The following is a 22,873-nucleotide window of genomic DNA, read 5'->3' on the forward strand; positions in this document are numbered from 1 at the left end:
AGCGAGATCAACTCAGTGCTGTGCATAGAGAGGGTGTGAATTTAAAATGAATTTAAAGAACCTGCTAGAGAGAGTTGCTTCATTGTAATAGGTGCTATGAGAAACCATAGAGGTTCATAGCCATTTGATTTTTTTAATGGCTGATCCACAGGAACATGAAACAATGTAAATTCTTGCAGAGCAAAATCCACTGTTCGTGATGACTGACTTAGAATCATAGAATCATACAGCATAGGAGGAGGCCTTTCGGCCCATTGTGCCTCTGCCGGCTCTTTGAAAGAGCTTTCCAATTAGTCTCACTCCCCAGCTCATTCCCCACAGCCCTGCAAATTTTTCCCCTTCAAGTATTTATCCAATTCCCTTTAGAAAGTTACTATTGAATCTGCTTCCACCACCCTTTCAGGCAGTGCATTCCAGATCATAACAACTCGCTGGCTAAATTTTTTTTTCCTCATGTCACCTCTGGTTCTTTTGCCAATTACCTTAAATCTGCATCCTCTGGTTATTGTCCCGCCTGCCACTGGAAACAGTTTCTCCTTATTTACTCTTTCAAAATCCTTCATGATTTTGAACACCTGGATTAAATCTCCCCTTAACCTTCTCTGCTCTAAGGAGAACAATCCCAGCTTCTCCAGTCTCTTCACATAACTGAAGCCCCACATCCCTGGTACCATTTTAATAAATCTCTTCTGAACCCTCTGCAAGGCGTTGACCTCCTTCCTAAAGTGTGGTGCCCAGAATTGGCCACAATAATCCAGCTGGGGCCCAGAAAGAGTTTTATGAAGGAGTACAAGAATTGGGAGTAAATAAGATTAGATTAGTTTTAGAGTGGATACAAGTCTCTTGAGTTTCAATGTATTTTTCTCTAAAGGAAAGATTTCTTCATCCATGGCCGTTGCATTTGGCTTGTTCTCTTGTCAAATTTTCCCCCTGAATATTCTTACAAATTGTAAAAGAAAGAAAGACTGCTATTTATACCCTGAGCTGAGCTTCTGCCTCCATGTCCTCTCCATCACCAAGACCACCTACTTCCACCTCCCTAATATCACGCATCTCCGCCCCTGCCTCAGCCCATCTGCTGCTGAAACTCTCCCTAAACTTGAGCTCATCCAAAGTTCTGCTGCCCATATCCTAACTCACTCCATGTCCTGTTCACCCATCACCCCTGTGCTCACTGATTTACATTGGCTCCCGGTCCGGCGATGCCTTGAATTTAAAAATCTCATCCACATGTTCAAATCCCTCCACAGCCTCACCCCTCCATAACTCTGCAACCTCCTCCAACCCCACATCCCCCTGAGAACTCTGCGTTCCTCCATTTCTGGATGCTTATGCGTCTCCAATTTCCCTTTCCCCGCCATTGGCGGCTGTGCCTTCAGCGCCTAAGCCCTTAGCTCTCGAATTCCTTTCCATACCTCTCCGCCTCTCCAACTCTCTCTTCTTTAAGACTCTCCTTAAAACCTACCTCTTTGACCAAACATTTGGTTACCTGTTCTGATGTCTCCTCGTTTGGCTCGGTGTCAATTTTCATCTGATTACATTCCCGAGAAGCGCCTTGGGACGTTTTACTAAATTAAAGGCGCTATATAAATACAAATTGTTGTTGTTGTTATATAGCACCTTATCTCATCTCTCGGCAATGTCACCAAGGTGTTTTGCATACAATGAATTACTCCGAAGTGTAGCCACAGTCATTAAGTAAGCAAAAGCAACAGGGTGCAAATAAAAGACATAAAATCAGCCAGATATCATTCGGTGAAGAAGGTAAAACCAGAGATTCCATAGTGTGTACTTGCACCACCTTTCTTGAACTTTAGATTTAAAAATTTTGGTTTAATCTGGGTCAACCAGCGCACAGTGACGTATGTAAACAGATCAGAGAATCACATTGTGTTTATATAGAATTACATAGAACGTAAAGCACAGAAATAAGCCATTCGGCCCAACTGCTCTATGCTGGTGTTTATGCTCCACATGAGCCTCCTCTCACCCTAACAGCATAAGCAACATGCTATAGACAGAGCTAAGTGGTCCCACAAACAACGGATCAGATCAAAGCTCTGCAGTCCTGCCACATCCAGTCGTGAATGGTGGTGGACAATTAAACAACTAACAGTAGGAGGAGGCTCTGTGAACATCCCCATCCTCAATGATGGCAGAGTCCAGCACGTGAGTGCAAAAGACAAGGCTGAAGCATTAACAACCATTTTCAGCCAGAAGTGCCGAGTGGATGATCCATCTCGGCCTCCTCCCGATATCCCCACCATCACAGAAGCCAGTCTTCAGCCAATTCGATTCACTCCACGTGATATCAAGAAACGGCTGAGTGCACTGGATACAGCAAAGGCTATGGACCCCGACAACATCACAGCTGTAGTGCTGAAGACTTGTGCTCCAAAACTAGCCGTGCCTCTAGCCAAGCTGTTCCAGTACAGCTACAACACTGGCATTTACCCGACAGTGTGGACAATTGCCCAGGTATGTCTTGTCCACAAAAAGCAGGACAAATCCAATCCAGCCAATTACCGCCTCATCAGTCTACTCCCAATCATCAGCAAAGTGATGGAAGGTGTCATCAACAGTGCTATCAAGCGGCACTTACTCACCAATAAGCTGCTCACTGATGCTCAGTTTGGGTTCCGCAGGACTGCTCTGCTCCAGACCTCTTTACAACCTTGGTCCAAACATGGACAAAAGAGCTGAATTCCAGAGGTGAGGCGAGAGTGACTGCCCTTGACATCAAGGCAGCATTTGGCCGAGTGTGGCATCAAGGAGCCCTAGTAAAATTGAAGTTAATAGGAATCAGGGGAAAACTCTCCAGTGACTGGAGTCATACCTAGCACAAAGGAAGATGGTAGTGGTTGTTGGCGGCCAATCATCTCAGCCCCAGGACATTGCTGCAGGAGTTCCTCAGGGCAGTGTCCTCGGCCCAACCATCTTCAGCTGCTTCATCAATGACCTTTCCTCTGTGATAAGTTCAGAAGTGGGGATGTTCGCTGATGATTGCACAGTGTTCAGTTCCACTCACAACCCCTCAGATAATGAAGCAGTCCGGGCCCGCATGCAGCAAGATCTGAACAACATCCAGGCTTGGGAGGATAAGTGGCAAGTAACATTCATGCCAGACAAGTGCCAGGCAATGACCATCTCCAACAAGAGAGAGTCTAGCCACCTCCCCATGACATTCAACATCATTACCATCGCTGAATCCCCCACCATCAACATCCTGGGGGTCACCATTGACCAGAAACTTAACTGGACCAGCCACATAAATACCATGGCTACAAGAGCAGGTCAGAGGCTGGGTATTCTGCGGCGAGTGACTCACTTCCTGACTCTCCAAAGCCTTTCCACCATCTACAAGGCGCAAGTCAGGAATGTGATGGAATACTCTCCACTTGCCTGGTTGAGTGCAGCTCCAACAACACTCAAGAAGCTTGACACCATCCAGGACAAAGCAGCGCACTTGATTGGCACCCCATCCACCACCCTAAACATTCACTCCCTTCAATGGTGCACCGTGGCTGCAGTGTGTACCATCCACAGGATGCACTGCAGCAACTCACCAAGGCTTTTCGACAGCACCTCCCAAACCCGCGACCTCTACCACCTAGAAGGACAAGGGCAGCAGGCGCGTGGGAACAACACCACCTGCATGTTCCCCTCCAAGTCACACACCATCCCGACTTGGAAATATATCGCCGTTCCTTCGTCGTTGCTGGGTCAAAATCCTGGAACTCCCTACCTATCAGCACTGTGGGAGAACCTTCACCACACGGACTGCAGCGTTTTAAGAAAGCAGCTCACCACCACCTTCTCAAGGGCAATTCGGGATGGGCAATAAATGCTGGCATTGCCAGCGATGCCCACATCATATGAATGAATAAAAAAAAATCCTTCTATTCCTTTCTCCCTCATGTGTTTATCCAGCTTCCCCTTAAATGCATCTATGCTGTTCGCTTCAACGTGGTCGCACATTCCATATTCTTACCACTCTCTGGGTAAAGAAGTTTCTCCAGAATTCCTTATTGAATTTATTAGTGACTATCTTATATTTGTGGCCTTTAGCTTTGGACTCCCCCACAAGTGGAAACATCTTCTCTAAATTTACACTATGAAACCCCTTCATAATTTTAAAACCCCCTGTTAGGTCACCCCTTGGGATGTTGGATCACATTTTGGCTTTAAGATTCAGATTGAGACGCCCAGAGTTTTCAAAACCATGAGCTTCTTGATTTAGGTTGTAACAGCCCTTGCAAAAGGGAGAGAACTTTTAAAGGCTGATTTCTTTTCAAATGTACACTCTGGGTGGGAAACCTCACCCCGTTCCCTCTCCCCGGAAGCACATATCTGGAAGTCGTGAGCCTGCTGCCTGCGATTTTCCATCTTTTATGGAGGGAAAATCATGGCAAGCGAACCCATGATTTTCTGGTGTGTGCTGATGGTGGGCAAGGTTCCTAGCTGAGATTGCATGTCTGGAAAATCAGTCATCCAGTCTCACCCCACAAGGTGTCAGCCCTGGCTCAGTAGTAGCACTCTCGCCTCTGAGTCGGGTGTTTATGAGTTCAAGCCCCACTCCAGAGATTTGAGCAAATAATCCAGTACTGAGGGAGCACTGCACTGTCGGAGGTGCCATCTTTTGGATGAGATGTCAAACTGAGGCCATGTCTGCTCTCTCGGGTGGATGTGAAAGTTCCCTTGGCGCTATTCAAAGACGAGCAGGGGAGTTCTCTCCAGTGTCCTGGCACATTGTGGGAGAGGGCAGATTAAAGAGGACATTTTTCCCCGTCTCAAATATTTTTAGCAGGGTGCACCCCCTCTTCATCCCTGCTCCAAATCCCAGAATTAACCCACTTTGCGTGAAGTGGGGGTGGGGGGATTATTGGACCAGCGCACGAAGACTTAATTGAGTCCTCATTTTAACACCGTATATTCTGTCCTTATTTTTATATATTTCTGTTATAAATGTCTATGGCCACGTTGTTATTGAAATTTCCTATGTAAACCTGTCGTGCTGTAATTGCACCCTCCCGCCAGAGGTGGCGATGCAGTGCCCCAACTGGAGGAGGTGTCATGACAAGTTTACTACGCAATTGCCATTGTAAATGTGGACATAGAAATTTAATCCTGATAAAATAACAAACATTACAACTTGCTCCACCAGCATAAGCTGAAAATAAATTGTCATAATGGAATTCTTGCCCATCATTTCTGATTTTGGAATGAAAGCAAATCTTTTACTCCTTCACATTGACTGGTCCCTTGTTATTTCTGAAGCCGTTTGCAGTAAACAGGAAAGGAAATCACTTTACGTTGAAGTATTTAGTACTGATATTTATTAAAAAGTGAAGACCTGGCTGTAACTTTATATTCATCAGTTAGGTCTCTTAGTGCTGAGACCTGCTGTTTCGTGTAGCTTAGCGAGAATTATAATGAAAATTACTGAGCAAAACTACATTGTTTGAGGAAGGAAGCCATGAAGTATCTGATTCAAAGATATAGCAGACCATTAAAATAGCTGATGGCCTGACTTTACACCAAGCGATTGTATTCAGTTGGACTTTATTTTGTCTGCAATCACTCATCACAACCAGCACTGCCCGACCTTATGATCATGCTCCCTGCTTTGCCAGTTCTCTTTGTTGTCTGCCACTTGTCAACCTTTTATTGTTGCTTTCACGTACACAGCCCCATCATCTCTGCTTCGGTGATCCACATGATTTTTTCCCAGCTGGGACCCATTCTGTTGCACTCTGAGGGCACTGATCTTCAGCCACACGGCAAATGTGTCTCACCCATTGGAATCTTCTTACCCCGACACTCTCTGTTATTGCACACGGAGCACTCCTTCCTATTACTATCGCTCTGTCCTTTCAACTAATACGCAACATTCTCCTCCTACAGCGTGCTCCAAAAGAATCCACCATTAGCTCCAGATATCACAGGAATTGCTGGCCAACATTTATATACCTTTTATCCTTCAACCAACACCACTGAAACAGGTTATATGGTCATTTAACTCATTGTTATTTTGCGACCTTGCTGTGTGCAAATTGGCACCCACATTTACTTAAAACAATGAGCACATTTGCAAAGTAGTTCATTGGCTGTGAAATGCTTTAGGATGTCCTGAGGACATGAAAGGTGTTACATAAACCCAAGTTTGTTCTTTCTTTAACTCATAAGGCCTCCCTTTCATATCCTGTACTATATTGCTTCTACTGAAGAGGTCTCCATTATGGAATCAAAACCACATCCAGGCAAAGCAACGTGTCTCTTTGCCTCACTCTTGCATCATGCTTTGCTGCCCATACATCTCCCAAGGTATCGAAACTCATCAACCATTTTATTTTACAGAGCCAGCATTGTGCAGAAGCGAATAATCTGGTTCCAGGATGATGGGGCGCTTACTAAGAGACTATGTGAAAAAGGTAAGTGCAAGATCCCTTGCGATATCTGACATTCCGACAAAACATTTTTCTAGTGTTGTGTAATTGTCTTTTTGATGAGGTTGCCTGTTTTAATATTGGTACTGGTTCTTTTGCCTTGTTATAATGAAGCATGTTTTGGGATTGCCTTAGCTTAAATACAGCTGGTTGTAAGTGGCCATTTTAACTCCAAATCAGTATCATTTATAACCTGGTGAATTAAGGCCAGAGCTGGAGTTGAGTCTCCTGATTGTGTGCCATAGTTATTGGGCAATGTGATATGTTTACAGTATATTTGACCAATGTGCTGCATGTAATGTGCTTTCATCTGGTTCAATCCAGCCCAGACTGATCGATTTAAAAAGTCTCCTCTCTTTTAACCAGCTGCGAGGGTCCCAAGTGGCATAAAATTGGGGCGTTCTAACCCAGTTATTCGTGGTTACACGTCTGCAATTCAAACCTGCCCTTCAGTCGACACCAATTGACAATGAATTGTCAGTCTTGCTCAGAGAAACCGCAAGCATGGCTGTTATGGCAACAGAAATATGTGCACCAATACAGCAGGAGGTTCTCATCTAAAACTGGGGTCAAAGTACATCATTGGGATCAATGGGGAGAGCTGTATTCTGTATCTCGCCATTGCTAAACCTGACTAGGAGTCCTTGAGGCTGACACTGGGTGTCGAAATTGCTATTGTGTTCCTTTGCTCAGCATTTACTTTCCTGTACTTTTTAGCGCCTTGAATAAAACATCTGCCAAAATGTGTGTGCAAGTATGTTTGACTCAGGTAAATGCAACTCTGATTCAAATATAGAATTACCCGAAATCAATGACTTTGCCCCCATTAAACAAAACTGTGAATTCAAGCCTGGCATTGAATGAAACATTTTTCAATTATCTGCCTTTTGCTTTTTAGCACATTCAAATCTGGTCAAAATTTCACCTTTGTCCAAATACTTGTGCATGTAGGTTTTGGTTTAGTGTTTGATGATATTTTTGCGTGGATTCAATAGTTGAATGAGTTTAACTTCCACACGGACAGCAGCGGTTCAAGAAGGCGGCTCACCACCACCTTCTCAAGGGCAATTAGGGATGGGCAATAAATGCCAGCCTCGCCAGGGACGCCCACATCCCATGAATGAATAAAAAAAATGCATGCTACTAATTTACTATTGGTAACGAACACTTAACATGTTCATGTGACATTCCCCTCCCCTCTAGTTTAGATGAACTGTTAGTGTATATATATATATATGCACTAATGCCAGCAGGAAACAACAGACAGAAGAATGTGATATTAACTCACTTGGGATGATTTACACTGCTGCCCAGGACTAGAAATGGACACATACAATGCTGTCCCAAAACAGGCTGACATGTGCAAATCATGGTACCAGGCAGGTACAAATGAGCAGAGAGTACCCCACTCGATGAGATCCATATTCTAATCTCCACTTACTGGAATTGTTTGGAGTGGGATTTGAACCCTTTACCTTCTGGCCTAGTGGTAGGAATGCTACCACCAAGCCAAAGGCTCTCTGCTAATATAATCAACAGTATTTTCTAGACTACAATAGCTTTACCTGTTGATTTTTTTTTTCCTACCTACAATTCTGAGAGTCCTGAAATAATCGTAACATTTCTTGATTAGGTTTTAACTCTGGGATATGAAGTATTTCTTCAGCTGCCTGCATTAGGCTGTTGGCGTGACTTAAGCCCACGGGGAACAACTAAACCATGGTCATTATTGGGTCTATGGGGACCATAAATGTGTAATATTCCATTTCTCATCCTACGAGGACTATATTCTATTTCTGGTCCAAAATGTAGTTAGCTATAAATAAGTATATATTTCTCATTTAAATTTTCACTTTCCATTTCAGTGCTGAATGAAGAATATGCCACAGAAAAACCCATTCAGGACTGTTGTGCCTGCGGTACAGCAAAATACAGGCTAACATTTTACGGAAACTGGTCAGAGCAGACTCATCCCAAAGATTATCCAAGTAAGATATGAACCTTTTATCAGTAAGCATTTTTTTTAACGCAGAATATCATTCGAATCACAAACTTTAATAGACTGTGAATTAGTCTTAAGGATTATGCTTAAATCAAGTTAAGGAGAATCTGCTCACATTCAAATGAATCTAGTTGAGCTGGTTCTTAAAGTTAATGTGAAAGAGAGGAGGCAGCAGACACAGAAAGAATTAAAATGATACATTAGAGAAGTATAGCAACTTTGAACTAATGCTTCAGTCAACTCTCACATCTTAATTAGAAGGGGAAAAAAGAGAATCTACTGAAATGATGAGTTTTTAGAAAATAAGTACATGAATTACATAGAATGTTCAGCACAGAAACAGGCCATTCGTCCCATCTGGTCCGTGCCAGTGTTTCTGCTCCACACGAGCCTCCTCCCACCCTATTTCACCTAATTCTATCAGCATAACCTTCTATTCCCTTTTCCCTCATGTGTTTATCTAGCTTCTCCTTAAATGCATCTATGCTAGTCACCTCAACTACTACTTGTGATCGTGAGTTCCACATTCCAATTCTGGGTAAAGAAATTTCTCCTGAATTCCCTATTGCATTTATGACTGACATCTTACATTTATGGCCCCTAGTTCTGGTCTCGCCCACAAGTAGAAACATCTTCTCTACGTCCACCATATCAAACCCCTTCATAGTTTTAATGATCCTTCTAAGGTCACCCCTCAGTCTTCTCTTTTCCAGAGAATAGAGCCCCAGTCTGTTCAGTCTTTCCTGATAGGTATAACCTCTCAGTTTTGGCATCATCCTTGTAACTTTTTTGCACCTTCTCCAGTGCCTCTATGTCCTCTTCAGATGGATTAAAGGAACACTCTCACCACACATCGATTATTTAATCTGTAGAATAACTATTGCCTTTAAAAAGTGTCTTTTTATTTTCCACCTTGTTGATATATTCTTACATTTTTATTGAGATAATTTAAAATGTGTTTAGTTCTTGCTAATACCTTGATCACAAGTTGCTGATTAGCCGGTCATGTTTCTATATTTGTCTGCGTGCTGCATATTCAAAGTGTACTCAGTGAGAACGTGCAGCAATTTATTCTTTTGAAAGCAACAAATGTAGGGAAGGTCAGAAGCCAGGAAGATAATGTGAAATGAAATAACATTAAATCAAACGCATTTGAACTAAATATATCACCAACAATCGAGAGTAATTAGTTTCTGTTCTGTTGGGTTGCTTAACATTTTATAATTTTTGTAAGATGTATTATCCTCTAGAACCTTGTGTTTGCTTTCCATCATTTTTATAAAATATAATTTATGATATTTTGTATCCAATACATGCAGAAGACTGCCCTAAGGCAGGCTTGTGAGCTGGACCTATTTATCACTCAAATGACAGAAGTAAGACCAATCATTGCTGAGAATGGATTTCTTGCTGTTGCTAACTTTTAGTTGGTTCACTTTTTTATTTTTGCCTTCGATTTCCCTTTGGTTCTGCTTCTCTCTGTCCAGTCGTGCTGAAATTCCCAGATGCTGAATGACCCTCCGACACCTTGTCCAAGTGCCACATCTGGATAGGATACGGCCCGTTGCCCCGAAATGTGTCCGGCATCTGGCTCCCCGAATCACTGGGCTTAGAGGCTTGAGGCCTCCAATTTGCCTAACAAGTCCTGCTGTGACTGGCCAGAATCTAGGGCGCCAGGAACCTGTGCACCAACAGTGTCCTGGAGCCCCTATAACACCCTATGCTAATGAGATAGATCTCACTGTAATGTGGCTCGGGAACCTAAGCAGACACTGAAGGAAAATTAATTTTCTTGCTGGCACTAGGGCCACCAAGCCTACATTGAGTGCCCCAAAAGGCCATTCCGTCTCTGCCCAGCCTCCACTCATGTCCTTCTTTCTTGATGTGCCAGTGGCTCTTTATGTGTTGCTGGTGCCTGAAATCCTGCCCCCCCCCCAACCCCTGCCAGCTCGACGCACTCCCAGTACCTCATGTGCTATATGCAGGAAGCAAAATGATAACGTTATAATAAGCTGACTTTGGACTGTGGGGCTCATTCTCATACATGTAGGGCTAGTTCCTAGGGAGCGGCGATTACGGTAACTTTCAAGAAGAAGGTGAGGAACAGGCTCAATTGTGATGTTTTCCATAATCTAATAGTCTGCTGAATTGGCACAATTTTTTCTATTCATTCTAGGGCAGTTGAGAGTCAACCAAGGTGGCGACCTTCTCGAGGGCAACTAGGGATGGGCCATAAATGTCGGCCTTGCCAGCGTCGCCCACACCAATTTGGTTGACTCTCAACTGCCCTAGAATGAATAGAAAAAAATTGTGCCAATTCAGCAGGCTATTAGATTATGGAAAACATCACAATTAGCCTGTTTCTCACCTTTATTTTTTATTATGAGCATCACTGTCAAGGCCACATTTATTGCCCATCCTTTGCTGCCCTGAGAAGGTGGTGGTGGGCCTTCTTGAACCTCTGATAGTGGTTTGATAAAACTGAGTGGCTCGCTAGGCCACTTCAGAGCATAGTTAAGAGTCAACCACGTTGGTGTGGGACTGGAGTCACAGGTAGGCCCAGACTGGGCAAGCAGGTTTCCTTCCCTAAACGAGATTAGTGAACCAGTGGGTTTTTACGACAATCTGACAGTTTCACGGCCACTTTTACGATACCAGCTTTTTAAAAACTGAATTCAAATTCTCATGGTGGAATTTGAACACACGTTCGTGCTGACCTTTGGATTACTAGCCCAGTAACATAACCACCAGACTACTGGCAGCTGTGGATCCACACTTCCAACAGGGCAATAGTTTCCAGGCTTATTGCGACTTTAAGGTTCAAATTTAATGTCACACCAAGAAACTGCATAGCACCAAATAGTCAAAATCCATAAATGAGGGCAAAGTGCTTGCAACATGATTGGATCAATGCTGAACTAATTACAGTTAAAAATATTGAGGCTATGTATTATTGGATTGCAAGCACTAAAATTAGTGTTTGCCAAAGGCCCTTGAAACTGGAAAATGATGAAGAACTATTTGAAGATCACAGTTCTGGACTAACGCTTGGTCCTGAAAACCATTTGATTTTATTCACCAAGCACGTTCTTGTTTCTCTTGCAGTCACCCCATTTTAATTATTAGGCATTTATTGTTTATTATTAATCTTCAGCAGTCGCACTTCCTTAAGCCCCGCTCAGCTTTGCTCGATAAATTAGATACTCAGTGTGGAGATGTCACCTATACTGTGTGATTACCACAATAAGCTTGGCTGATAAAACGGTTTTGAAAAGACTATTGAGGAGAGTTATTTTTGGCTTATTACGGGTGCATGTTTAGGGTTTTCAGAGTAAAAGTTTGCCCGGGTGTTGTCCCTCTCGTCTTTACATGGTTTTTCTGGGACTTCTGCGGTTCTTCCATTGGCGCATCAACAGGAGGACCCCTGCGGGAATTCATTCCTCCCCCCTCCCCACTCAGTGTCAGCAAAGATTTCCAATTACTGTTCAACCAATTGGATGGGTTATGAAGTGTGTGGTGCACCCGCACTTTATTGAGCAGGAAATCTAGGCTGACACTCCCGGTGCCTGTACTGAGGGAGTGCTGCACTGTCTGAGGTGCTGTCTTTCAGATGAGACATTAAACCAAGGCCCCGTCAGCCCTCTTAGGAGGACGTAAAAGTTCTCATGGCCACTATTTCGAAGAAGAGCGGGGAGTTCTCCCCGGTGTCCTGGCCAATGTTTATCCCTCAACCAAAATGACTAAAAAAATATTATCTGGTCATTTGTCACATTGCTGTTTGTGGGACCTTGCTTAGTGTAAATTGGCTGCCGCGTTTCCTACATTACAACAGTGACTGCACTTCAAAAAGTACTTCATTGGCTGTAAAGCTCTTTGGGATGTCCTGAGGTCGCAAAAGGTGCTATATAAATGCAAGTCTTTATTTTTTCTTTATTAATCTCAAACACTAACTCAATGCGCAATCACATTGGCCATGAAATTGCAACATGGGATACCAGTGTACAGATGCTTATTGCATTTGTCTAAAATTGATAACTGGGATTAGACACCTGAATGAGGAGAGGCTACTGAAGGTGGGAATGTTCACACTGGAGAAGAGAAGGCTCAGGGGTGAGATATTCAAGATCCTAAAGGGTACAGACAAGATAAACATCAATGTGCTTAAAATAGTTACAGACTCTACAAGAAGAGGGCAGAACCTCAAACCTGGAAGAGGGAGAGTGAAAAGTCATTTTAGATATAGCTATTTCATGCCGAAAGAAAGAACTTGTATTTATAGTGCCTTTCACGACGTCCCAAAGCACTTTACAGCCAATGTAGTACTTTTTGAAATATAGGAAATGTGGCAGCCAATTTGCGCACAGCTCGGTCCCACGAACAGCAATGAGATAATGTCCAGATAATCTGTTTTATTGATGTTAGTTTGAGGGATAAACATTGGCCAGGACACTGGGGAGAACTCCCCTGCTCTTCTTCGAAATACCATGGGATTTTTTACGTCCACCTGAGAGGGCAGACGGGACATCGGTTTAACATCTCATCCAAAAGGCAGCACCTTCAACAGTACTGCAGTGGAGCGTCAGCCTAGATTTTGTGCTCAAGTCTCTGAAGTGGGATTTGAACCCACAGCCTTCTAACTCAGAGGCAAGAGTGCTACTTCCTCAGCTACGGCTGACACAGGAGTTGGTGAATGTGTGGAATGGACTGCCAAGGGAGGCCATGGGGGCTGATTGTATCAGCAAATTCAAGCGAGGGTACCTGGAGAAAGAAGGGCATGAGAGGTATGGCAGTATATAGTATTTCCTGGACACTGTGACTGCAATTGCCTTTTCCAGTCCTCTATATCCTTCTATTCCTACATTCCTCCCTCTGCTATTTTAGCTGAGGTGTCAACCTATTTATTTTCAATGGGTTGATGAGGAATTTTTCAGATGCATGGGTTAAATATAGGATCAGGAGTAGGCCATTTAGCCCCTCGAGCCTGTTCCACCATTCAATGAGATCATACCTGATCTGTGACCTCACTCGATGCACCCGCCTTAGCCCCATATCCCTAAATATCTTTGGTTAACAAAAATCTATCAATCTCAGATTTGAAATTAACAATTGAGCTAGCATCAACTGCTGTTTGCAGAAGAGAATTCCAAACTTCTACCACCCTTTGCGTGTAGAAGTGTTTCCTAACTTCACTCCTGAAAGTCCTGGCTCTAATTTTTAGGCTATGTCCCCGAGTCCTAGATTCCCCAAACAGCAGAAATAGTTTCTCTCTATCTACCCAATCACTTCCCCTTAATATCTTGAAAACTTCGATCAAATCACCCCTTGATCATCTAAATTCCATGGAATTCAACCCTAGTTTGTGTAATCTCTCCTCATAAATAAACCCTTGGATTCCAGGTATCATTCTAGTAAATCTACACTGCACTCCCTCCAAGTCCAATATATTCTTCCTGTGGTGCGGTGCCCAGAACTGAACACAGTACTCCAGGTGTGGGCTAACCAGGGCTTTGTATGGTTGTAGTATAACTTCTACCTCCTTGTATTGTCCTCTAGATATAAAGGCCAACATTCCATTAGCCTTTTTGATTATTTTCTGTACGTGTCCATGACATTTTAATGATCTATGTACATGGACCCCTAAGTCTCTTTGGACCTCCACTGTTTCAAGCTTTTCACCATTTAGAAAGTACTCTGATCTATCCTTTTTAGATCCAAAGTGGATGACCTCACACGTGCCTACGTTGAAATCCATTTGCCACAGTTCTGCCCATTCATTTAATATCTCTCTGTAATTTTATGCTTCCATCTACACTGCTTACATTGCTGCCTATCATTGTGTCATCGGCAAACTTGGATATGTGGCTCTCTATCCCGTCATCTCAGTTGTTAATAAATAGTGAGTAGTTGAGGCCCCAAAACAGATCCCTACTCTGTCCCTGCTGTTCAACCAATTTCCTAACCAGGTCAGTAGTTTGCCTTCAACAACCACAACCTAAACACCCAACAACAACAACAACTTGCATTTATATAGCACCTTTAACACAGTAAAACATCCCAAGGCACTTCACAGGAGCCGTTATCAAACAAAATTTGTAACTGAGCTGCATGATATATTAGGACAGGTGCCCAAAAGCTTGGTCAAAGAGGTAGGTTTTAAGGAGTGTCTTAAAGGAAGAGAGAGAGGTAGAGAGGCGGAGATATTTAGGGAGGGAATTCCAGAGCTTAGGGCCCAGGCAGCTGAAGGTACGGCTGCTAATGGTGGAGCAATGGAAATTGGGGATGCGCAAGAGGCAAGAATTGGAGGAGTGCAGAGATCTTGGAGGGTTGTAGGGCTGGAGGAGCTTACAGAGATAGGGAGGGGGCAAGGACATGGAGGGATTTGAAAACAATGATGAGAATTTTAAAATCGAGACGTTGCCGGACCGGGAGCCAATGTAGATCAGCGAGCACAGGGGTGATGGGTGAATGGGACTTGGTGCCCCGTACCCCAAGTGAAACTTCAGGGTCAATGTGAGAGATCCGAACTCCAACCAAAAGTACAAGAAGAGAAAGAATGATGTTGATGCCTCCATCATAAATATTGGGAGCTCCTTTAGAGATTGTCGGAGGGATGTGTTAAAAAATAGAAACTGCCCATTTCCTAGTCAATCTTGCATCAAAAATGTATCCAGACAATTTAATGCAATCAATGACATGATTTGAAGCAAGCTTAAAGCAAGAAATGCTGATATCGTTAGATGAATAAGGTGGGCGGAGGCTCATGAGGAGCATTAACACCGTCATAGAACAGTTGGGCTGAATGGCCTGTTTCAGAGCTGTAAATTCTATTTATTTCTATGTAAAGATACAGCCTCCAGAATCGAAGCTGTAAACTGTGAGTTGCTTTGTGAAATGATCTATAAGGTCCGTTGACATTTGTGAATGATACAGTTAACGTGTTTGTTTGACAATGCACTCTCCGCTATCTTAACACATGGTATATCAGGTACGCACCTGTGTTAGCTTAACACTCGGAGGAATATCATAGGAACATGTTAAACGTTTGTCTGCTAATGTCGCCAGGATGGTTGCTGGACCATTTGAGCTGATTGCTTTTCTCCACAAGCCAATTAACAGTTTAATTAACTAATCTCATACCATAGAAAACAACGAATGTGTAAAATCGGAGATAAAAACAGAAAATCCTGGAAACCCCACCACAGGTTGGCCAGCATCTGACAGAGTAAGGCCAACAATTCAGATAGGACACTGCATCAGTACTCTCAGCTTTGACCTGTCTATTCCTTTTAGGCATTTCCAGCATCTGTTCCATAGTGTAGTTATGTTACTGGACTAATAATCAAGAGGCCTGGCTTAATAATCCAGAGAACGTGAGTTCAAATCACCACCATGGCAGTTTGAGAATTTTGAATTCAGTTTTTAAAAAAAAAGTGGAAATAAAAAGCTGGTATCAGCAAAAGTGACCGTGAAGCTGTCGGATTATCGTAAAAACCCAACTGGTTCACTAATGTCCTTTAGGGAAGTAAGCCTGCTGACATTACCCAGTCTGGGTCTATACCTGACTCCAGTCTCACACCAACTTGGTTGACTCATAACTGCCCTCTGTCATGGCCTAGCAAGTCTCTCAGTTGTATCAAACCACTATGAAGATGAAGGCCCACCACCATCTTGTCAGGGTAACTAGGGATGGGCAATAAATGCCGATTATCCCGAGAATGTATTGAAAGCGAATGAACTGCTTCATGTGCCGGATCTGCCATAGTGCATGAGTGTCCAAACTTTTTTTCTTTGTAGGCTGGATTGCCAATGTCATTTAATGGCCTGTGGACAGTAGTTTGGGTATCCATGGTGTAGTGGGGAACCAGAATAAATGGGAACCTTGCCTGCAATCTGAGGTTCAATAAGTGATTTTTTTTCAAGTAACCATAACTAATTAAAACCAGCTTTGTTGCGCAGTTGTTCCCTCATACTCTTAGGTTAGATATTTAATAAGGTACCCACGACCTTTCACGAGCACACATCTGACTGTTATTTGACTGCTCATGCTTGTCAGATTCAAACGATCTGTTAAGTCAATTCGGTGACTGGAGTAATGAGTCGGAGCACCCTCCTTTCACCTCTGATCTGAAGTTTTGAATCGGGATCAGGCAGATTGGATGATCGGCATCCTTCTACATTGCCCTTAAACCTGGAGCAAAAAAAAATAGACTAGAATTATCTCAGCCACATTGCTGGTGGTCATGAATCCACCGCAGACAATTCTCTCACTGAGCAAGAAGAAAGTGCATTAAAATACCCTACCTCCCTTCTTTAGAAAACAAAAAAAATGAAAAACAATCAGAAGTGAGTCTCCCTGTAGCAGCACATCTGTTTCCCATTGTTCTGCCCAAAGGTTCGAGCCCAGGCACTCATTTATTCTCTAGGCGTTAATTATATGGTTTCGTAGTCAGGCTGCTTGAGGGGGCTATTCGACTAGAAAGAAAGAAAATGGAACTTTGTCCTTGCAACCAGGGATGGGACTCATTACATAGAATTACATACAATGTACAGCGCAGAAACAGGCCATTTGGCCCAACTGTTCTATGACAGGAGCCTCCTCCCAACCTACTTCATCTCACCCTATCATCATATCCTTCTATTCCTTCCCCCCTCATGTGTTTATCTAGCTTCTCCTTAAATCCATCTATGCTATTCGCCTCAACTACTCCCTCTGGTAGTGAGTTCCATATTCTAACCACTCTCTGGGTAAAGAAGTTTCTCCTGAATTCCCTATTGGATTTATTAGTGAATATCTTATATTCATGGTGCCTAGTTTTGAACCCCCCTCCCTCCCCCTACAAGTGATAACTTTTTCTCTACATCTAACCTATCAAACCCTTTTATAATCTTAAAGACATCTATCAGGTCACCTCTTTTCTAGAGAAAAGAGCCCCAGTCTGTTCAGTCTCTCCTGATGTGCCCGCATGCAGCAAGACCTGGAAAACATCCAGGCTTCGGCTGATAAGTGGCAAGTAATATTCGCGCCAGACAAGTGCCAGGCAATGACCGTCTCCAACGAGAGAGTCTAACCAACTCCCCTTGACATTCAACGGCATTACCATCGCCGAATCCCCCACCACCAACATCCTGGGGGGCACCATTGACCAGAAACTTAACTGGACCAGCCACATAAATACTGTGGCTACAAGAGCAGGTCAGAGGCTGGGTATTCTGTGGCGAGTGACTCACCTCCTGACTCCCCAAAGCCTTTCCACCATCTACAAGGCACAAGTCAGGAGTGTGATGGAATACTCTCCACTTGCCTGGATGAGTGCAGCTCCAACAACACTCAAGAAGCTCGACACCATCCAGGACAAAGCAGCTCGTTTGATTGGCACCCCATCCACCACCCTAAACATTCACTCCCTTCACCACCGGCGCACAGTGGCTGCAGTGTGTACCATCCACAGGATGCACTGCAGCAACTCACCAAGGCTTCTTCGACAGCACCTCCCAAACCCGCGACCTCTACCACCTAGAAGTACAAGGGCAGCAGGCACAACATCACCTGCACGTTCCCCTCCAAGTCACACACCATCCTGACTTGGAAATATATCGCCGTTCCTTCATTGTCGCTGGGTCAAAATCCTGGAACTCCCTTCCGAACAGCACTGTGGGAGAACCTTCACCACACGGACTGCAGTGGTTCAAGAAGGCGGCTCACCACCACCTTCTCAAGGGCAATTAGGGATGGGCAATAAATGCCGGCCTCGCCAGTGACGCCCACATCCCATGAACGAATAAAAAAAAAAGTCATATCCTCTCAGTTCTGATATCATCCTTGTAAATCTATTTTGTATCTTCTCCAGTGCCTCTATATTCTTTTTGGAATATGGAGACCATTGGTAACTGAGTGACAGAGGGTCGTTAGTGCCACTCATTAGTTTGTCTTTCTCACCTTTAGCAGAGCGGCGTAGAATGCAGCATCCAGTGAAAGTGCTGGACCTTCAAGCTAGCGTGCAAAATCTTTAATGGCAACTCTGTTGAAGCATTGAATATTTATATATATTCTTTTCTTTTTTTTTCCCCGAAAAGAATTTGCAACTCACTGGTCTGCCATCATTGGAGCGTCTCACTCCAAGTCTTACAGGCTATGGGAGTACGGGGGATTTGCCAGCAATGGAGTACAGCAGGTTGCGGAGTGGGGCTCCCCGGTGAAAATGGAAGAAGAAATCCGCCAGCAGGTAGGTCAGAACCGAGGGCCAAGCTCACAATAATTCCCTGTGGTCGAGACATGAACCACAGGTCCAGGTGGATTGCTCAGTTGATAGAGGAACAACAGCTGGTTGAGCAGCTGATTTTACTAATGCGGCCACTTAGCTTCAATAATGATGCGTATCGTATTTGCACGTTGCGTAATTGAACACTAGAGGCCCCCCTCCGATGGGAGTAAGCATATTGTAGCTATTACACTCCAGCGTCTCCTCTTGTACTTTGTTTTATCTGGAGAGAATATTACAGAGGGTCTGAAGTAAAAGCAGCCATGACGTGACCACACCAACTTGAGTGTTAATCGGACATAGCGAGTGGTAGTACCTGAAGGCTGATCATTCCAGCCCCATGAGTTAAGAGCAGAAGCTTAAAGATGAAACTTTAATCTTGCCTCTATTTCCATGCAGATTGTAATGTTATCGTTCAATTGTTACTGTTCATTCCTGGTGAGGGTGGGGGGATATTTTAATTCAAGTCATTTCGGAAAGAGAACTTTTCAATCTCCGGAGTCTGAATGAAATGCGGGAATGGAGAGAAAGTACGCTCAGCAGCAAAACTGATTGAATTCGGAGCACAATTAGAAAGGTGACATTGACATTGGGTGGATTTCCTAGCATCACCGGTTGCTTTACAGTGACACAGTCAGTACATAGAACTCATAGAATCATAGAATGATACGGTACAGAAGGAGGCCATTTGGCCCATCATGCCTGTGCCGGCTCTTTGAAAGAGCTATCCAACTAGCCCCACTCCCCCCTGCCCTTTCCCCATCGCCCTGCAAGTTTTTCCCCTTCAAGTATTTACCCAATTCTCTTCCAAAATTACTGTTGAATCTGTTTCCACCGTCCTTTTAGACAGTACATTCCAGATCATAACAACTCGCTGCTTTAAAAAAAGATTCTCCTCATCTCCCCTCTGGCTCTTTTGCCAATGACCTTAAATCTGTGTCCTCTGGTCACTGACCCTCCTGCCACTGGAAACAGTTTTTCCCTACTTTATCAAAACAAAAGAATCTAGAAAATACCCTTGCCGATGTTACCAGATGTACGTTTAAGACTTTGTCTGTGTTTTTTTGAGTTTATCCGGATTAATATTTACATTATACCAGCAGACAGACAAATGGAGAAAGCAATCAGCCACAAGCATCACCAATAGTCACTTCAAGGCTTGTAGTCTCACAGAGGATCGAACAATCCTGAATAACTTTTCTCAAGTTGCTTAAAAAGCACCTTTACGTAAACCAGGTCATAGGTGTACTGATGTTATTCAAAAATCAACACAGATTTTGGGTTTACGTTAATACCTATTTTCAGACAAAAATGGAATGCACTGCCTGAAAAGGTGGAGGAAGAAGATTGAATAGTAACCTTCAAAATGGGAGAGTAGGACTAATTGGATAACTCTTTCAAAGAGCCGGCACAGGCACAATGGGCCGAATGGTCTCCTTCTGTGCTGTATCATGCTCTGATTCAATGGGAAAAAGAACAACTCATTGACTGTGAAGTACTCTGGGACGTCCTGAGGACGTGAAAGGCGCTATATAAATGCAAGGGTTTGGAACTCACTGCCTGAAATGGTGGTAGAGGCAGAAACCTTCATTGCATTTAAAAGGTACTTGGATATGCACTTGAAGACCGTAACCTACAAAGCTATGGAACAAGAGCTGGAAAGTGTGATTAGGCCGGATAGCTCTTTTTCAGTCGGCACAGATACGATGGGCCGAATGGCCTCCTTCTGTGCCATACATTTCTATGATTCGATGAAGTTCCTTTCTAAGTCAGCCCAAAGGGATCTTTATCGTTTAGGCCTTCGAAGTTCTGGTTGTGTAAAGTAATGGGTAACACTGGGAACTGTGTGGAGCTCAGCACCGATTGGTTATTTATCTCTTTGTTTATTTAATTCAGCAATCTTAACCTGAAATGAAAGTCAGAATGACCCTGAGTAACCCATATATCCAGTGGCTTTGTAAGATATTTAGAATAGGCCATCAATAGTGATAGAGAATTTACGGCAGAATTCCTGGCATTTATTTACTATGCGGTGGATTGAAATCCTGGGGGTATTGAATGTCAACATCTACAATCTAAGTAGTTTTGCAATTGGAGTCTTTAGAACTAAGGATGATTCTATTCTGAAATCCCAGCTAATCCTTCTGCAGTTGATTAAATTGAGCCACAGCAACATAAGTGATTCGCTTGCTTGGGATTCGGGTGAAGTTGAATTCGTATTAAAACAGCAGTCGATTGTGTTTTTGTTGGTTTTTGTCTTGCAAGAGCCTCACTCTTTGAACTTGTAAGACCCGCAAGAGTGATCGAATGGGCCTGGACATTAGTCTCGTATAATCAGTTTGCAGTGTGTGAAGCCCTGTGATCTTTGTCGTTTGAGCTGTGCCTTGATCGAGCACGGTGTTCTGGGGTAGCTTTGTGCCTCGAGTAGTTCCGAAGCTTTGTTGCTCGATTTTGATATGGTAAACATCTGGATATTTTGATATGATAAACATCTGGAAATGTTGACGCTTTGACCTTATTCCTGGTCTCTAACATTAAGTTTTATTGAATTTTACTTTCAAATGCTCAGCTTGACTAATGGGCTCCTGGCCCATTCTGTGCTCTTGGACTACCCGTCTTCCACTCTCCCAGGCTACTCTACCTAAGCAGGGTTTTTATCTAACCCGACCAACTGAATTATGGTTCAACACTGGGCAGCCAGTCTCATCTCTTCAACAACAACAACAACTTGCATTTATATAGCACCTTTAATGTAGTAAAATGTCCCAAGCTGCTTCAGAGGAGCGATTATCAGACAAAATTTGTCACTAAGCCACATCAGGAGATATTAGGACAGGTGACCAAAAGCTTGGTCAAAGAGGTAGGTTTTAAGGAGCATCTTAAAGGAGGAGGGAGGGGTGGAGAGGTTTGGGGAGAGAATTCCAGAGCTTAGGGCCTAGGCAGCTGAAGGCACGGCCGCCAATGGTGGGGCGAAAGAAGTGGGGGATGGACGAGGCCAGAATTGGAAGAGCGCAGAGTTCTTTGACTCCTGGTCAACCACAGTATGGGCACCATGAGATCAGGAGTTGAAACATTCGGCTCGATTCCTGTCAGTGATGCCGTTATTTGTCTCTTTTGAATTTGGAGAGCCTAGTAGCTTCCAAAATATATTTACTCGGTGCGACTCCGTTAGTGGGTGATCTATCAACTGGCAACGCACTGGAGAGTGATCCCGTTCTCTCAATATTAGACGTTTGGGCCTGTTTTTGGCCCAAACCAATTTCAATTCCTGCCCATGATCTATATATATATATATATATGTATCTCTCTCTCCCTCCCTCCCTCCCTCCTCTGCCCCTGCCCGCGATTTCTCTCTCTATCTCTCTACCCCTACCCACGATCTCTCTCTCCATCCTTCCCCCCTCTCCAGTCCCCGGGTGCTGCCTTCCACCGCAGGCCTTCCCGCCAGCCAGTGAACCAGCCTCTCAATCTGACCGGCTGCCATGCGGGAAACTGATGACAAAAATTCAAATGAGGTCCTACCGTTAAATTTGGCACAACCTCTGACTTTCCCGTATTTTCTGGTTTCCAGGCTGCTGTCAGTCGCCCTCCCTCCCTCCCTCCCTCCCCTTAAATATCGGGATCGAGGTGTCCTGAAATGGGAAGAGTTCCATTTCCCAGCACTGACATCCCTCACTTTGATGAGCACACACGTACCAAAAAAAAATCATCTTACTCAGTCAGCCTTTCTGATTTGATAGTTACATAGGAACATAGGATTGTTTGAGGATTTTCTTATCATAACTTGAAATTTCTCAATAATGACTTTTAAAATACTTTGTTTCGGGGTAATTTGTCATTTAAGTCAAATTTATTAGATTGTTTTCCAGGAATGAATTACATATAATCTCAAATCACAGTTAAGTAGTTAATGAACTTCTCTGCGTGAATTCTAATTGCTTCATTAAATTTTGTTCGCCTAGTGGCTTATTTTCTCACAGTTTCTTGCTTCTATGCACAGGAAGAATATTTCATGCAGTTCCCTATCATTTGCAAACATCAAGCAAATAAATAAAATGATCTCTTAATGTCTGCTTTTAATATTTGGTAATTTTTTAAAATGTTTTTTTCATGATGTGGGTTACGTTGGCAAGGCTGTACTTTTTACTGCCCTGAGTAGATGGTGG

General features: G+C 43.6%; 1 protein-coding gene across 2 annotated transcripts in view; it reads left to right on the top strand.

Annotated features, from left to right (window-relative positions):
* The window catches only part of spon1b (spondin 1b), a 467,163-nt gene that overhangs the window by 6,287 nt on the left and 438,003 nt on the right, over nt 1-22,873 (top strand). For both annotated transcript variants that reach the window (XM_067994217.1, XM_067994218.1), the window contains 3 exons: nt 6,358-6,431; nt 8,312-8,434; nt 18,523-18,671. In XM_067994217.1, the coding sequence (XP_067850318.1) occupies nt 6,358-6,431; nt 8,312-8,434; nt 18,523-18,671 (346 nt within the window). The remainder of the gene's footprint in view (nt 1-6,357; nt 6,432-8,311; nt 8,435-18,522; nt 18,672-22,873) is intronic.

Source organism: Heptranchias perlo, chromosome 12 (genome assembly GCF_035084215.1).
Source record: "Heptranchias perlo isolate sHepPer1 chromosome 12, sHepPer1.hap1, whole genome shotgun sequence".
NCBI lineage: Eukaryota > Metazoa > Chordata > Chondrichthyes > Hexanchiformes > Hexanchidae > Heptranchias > Heptranchias perlo.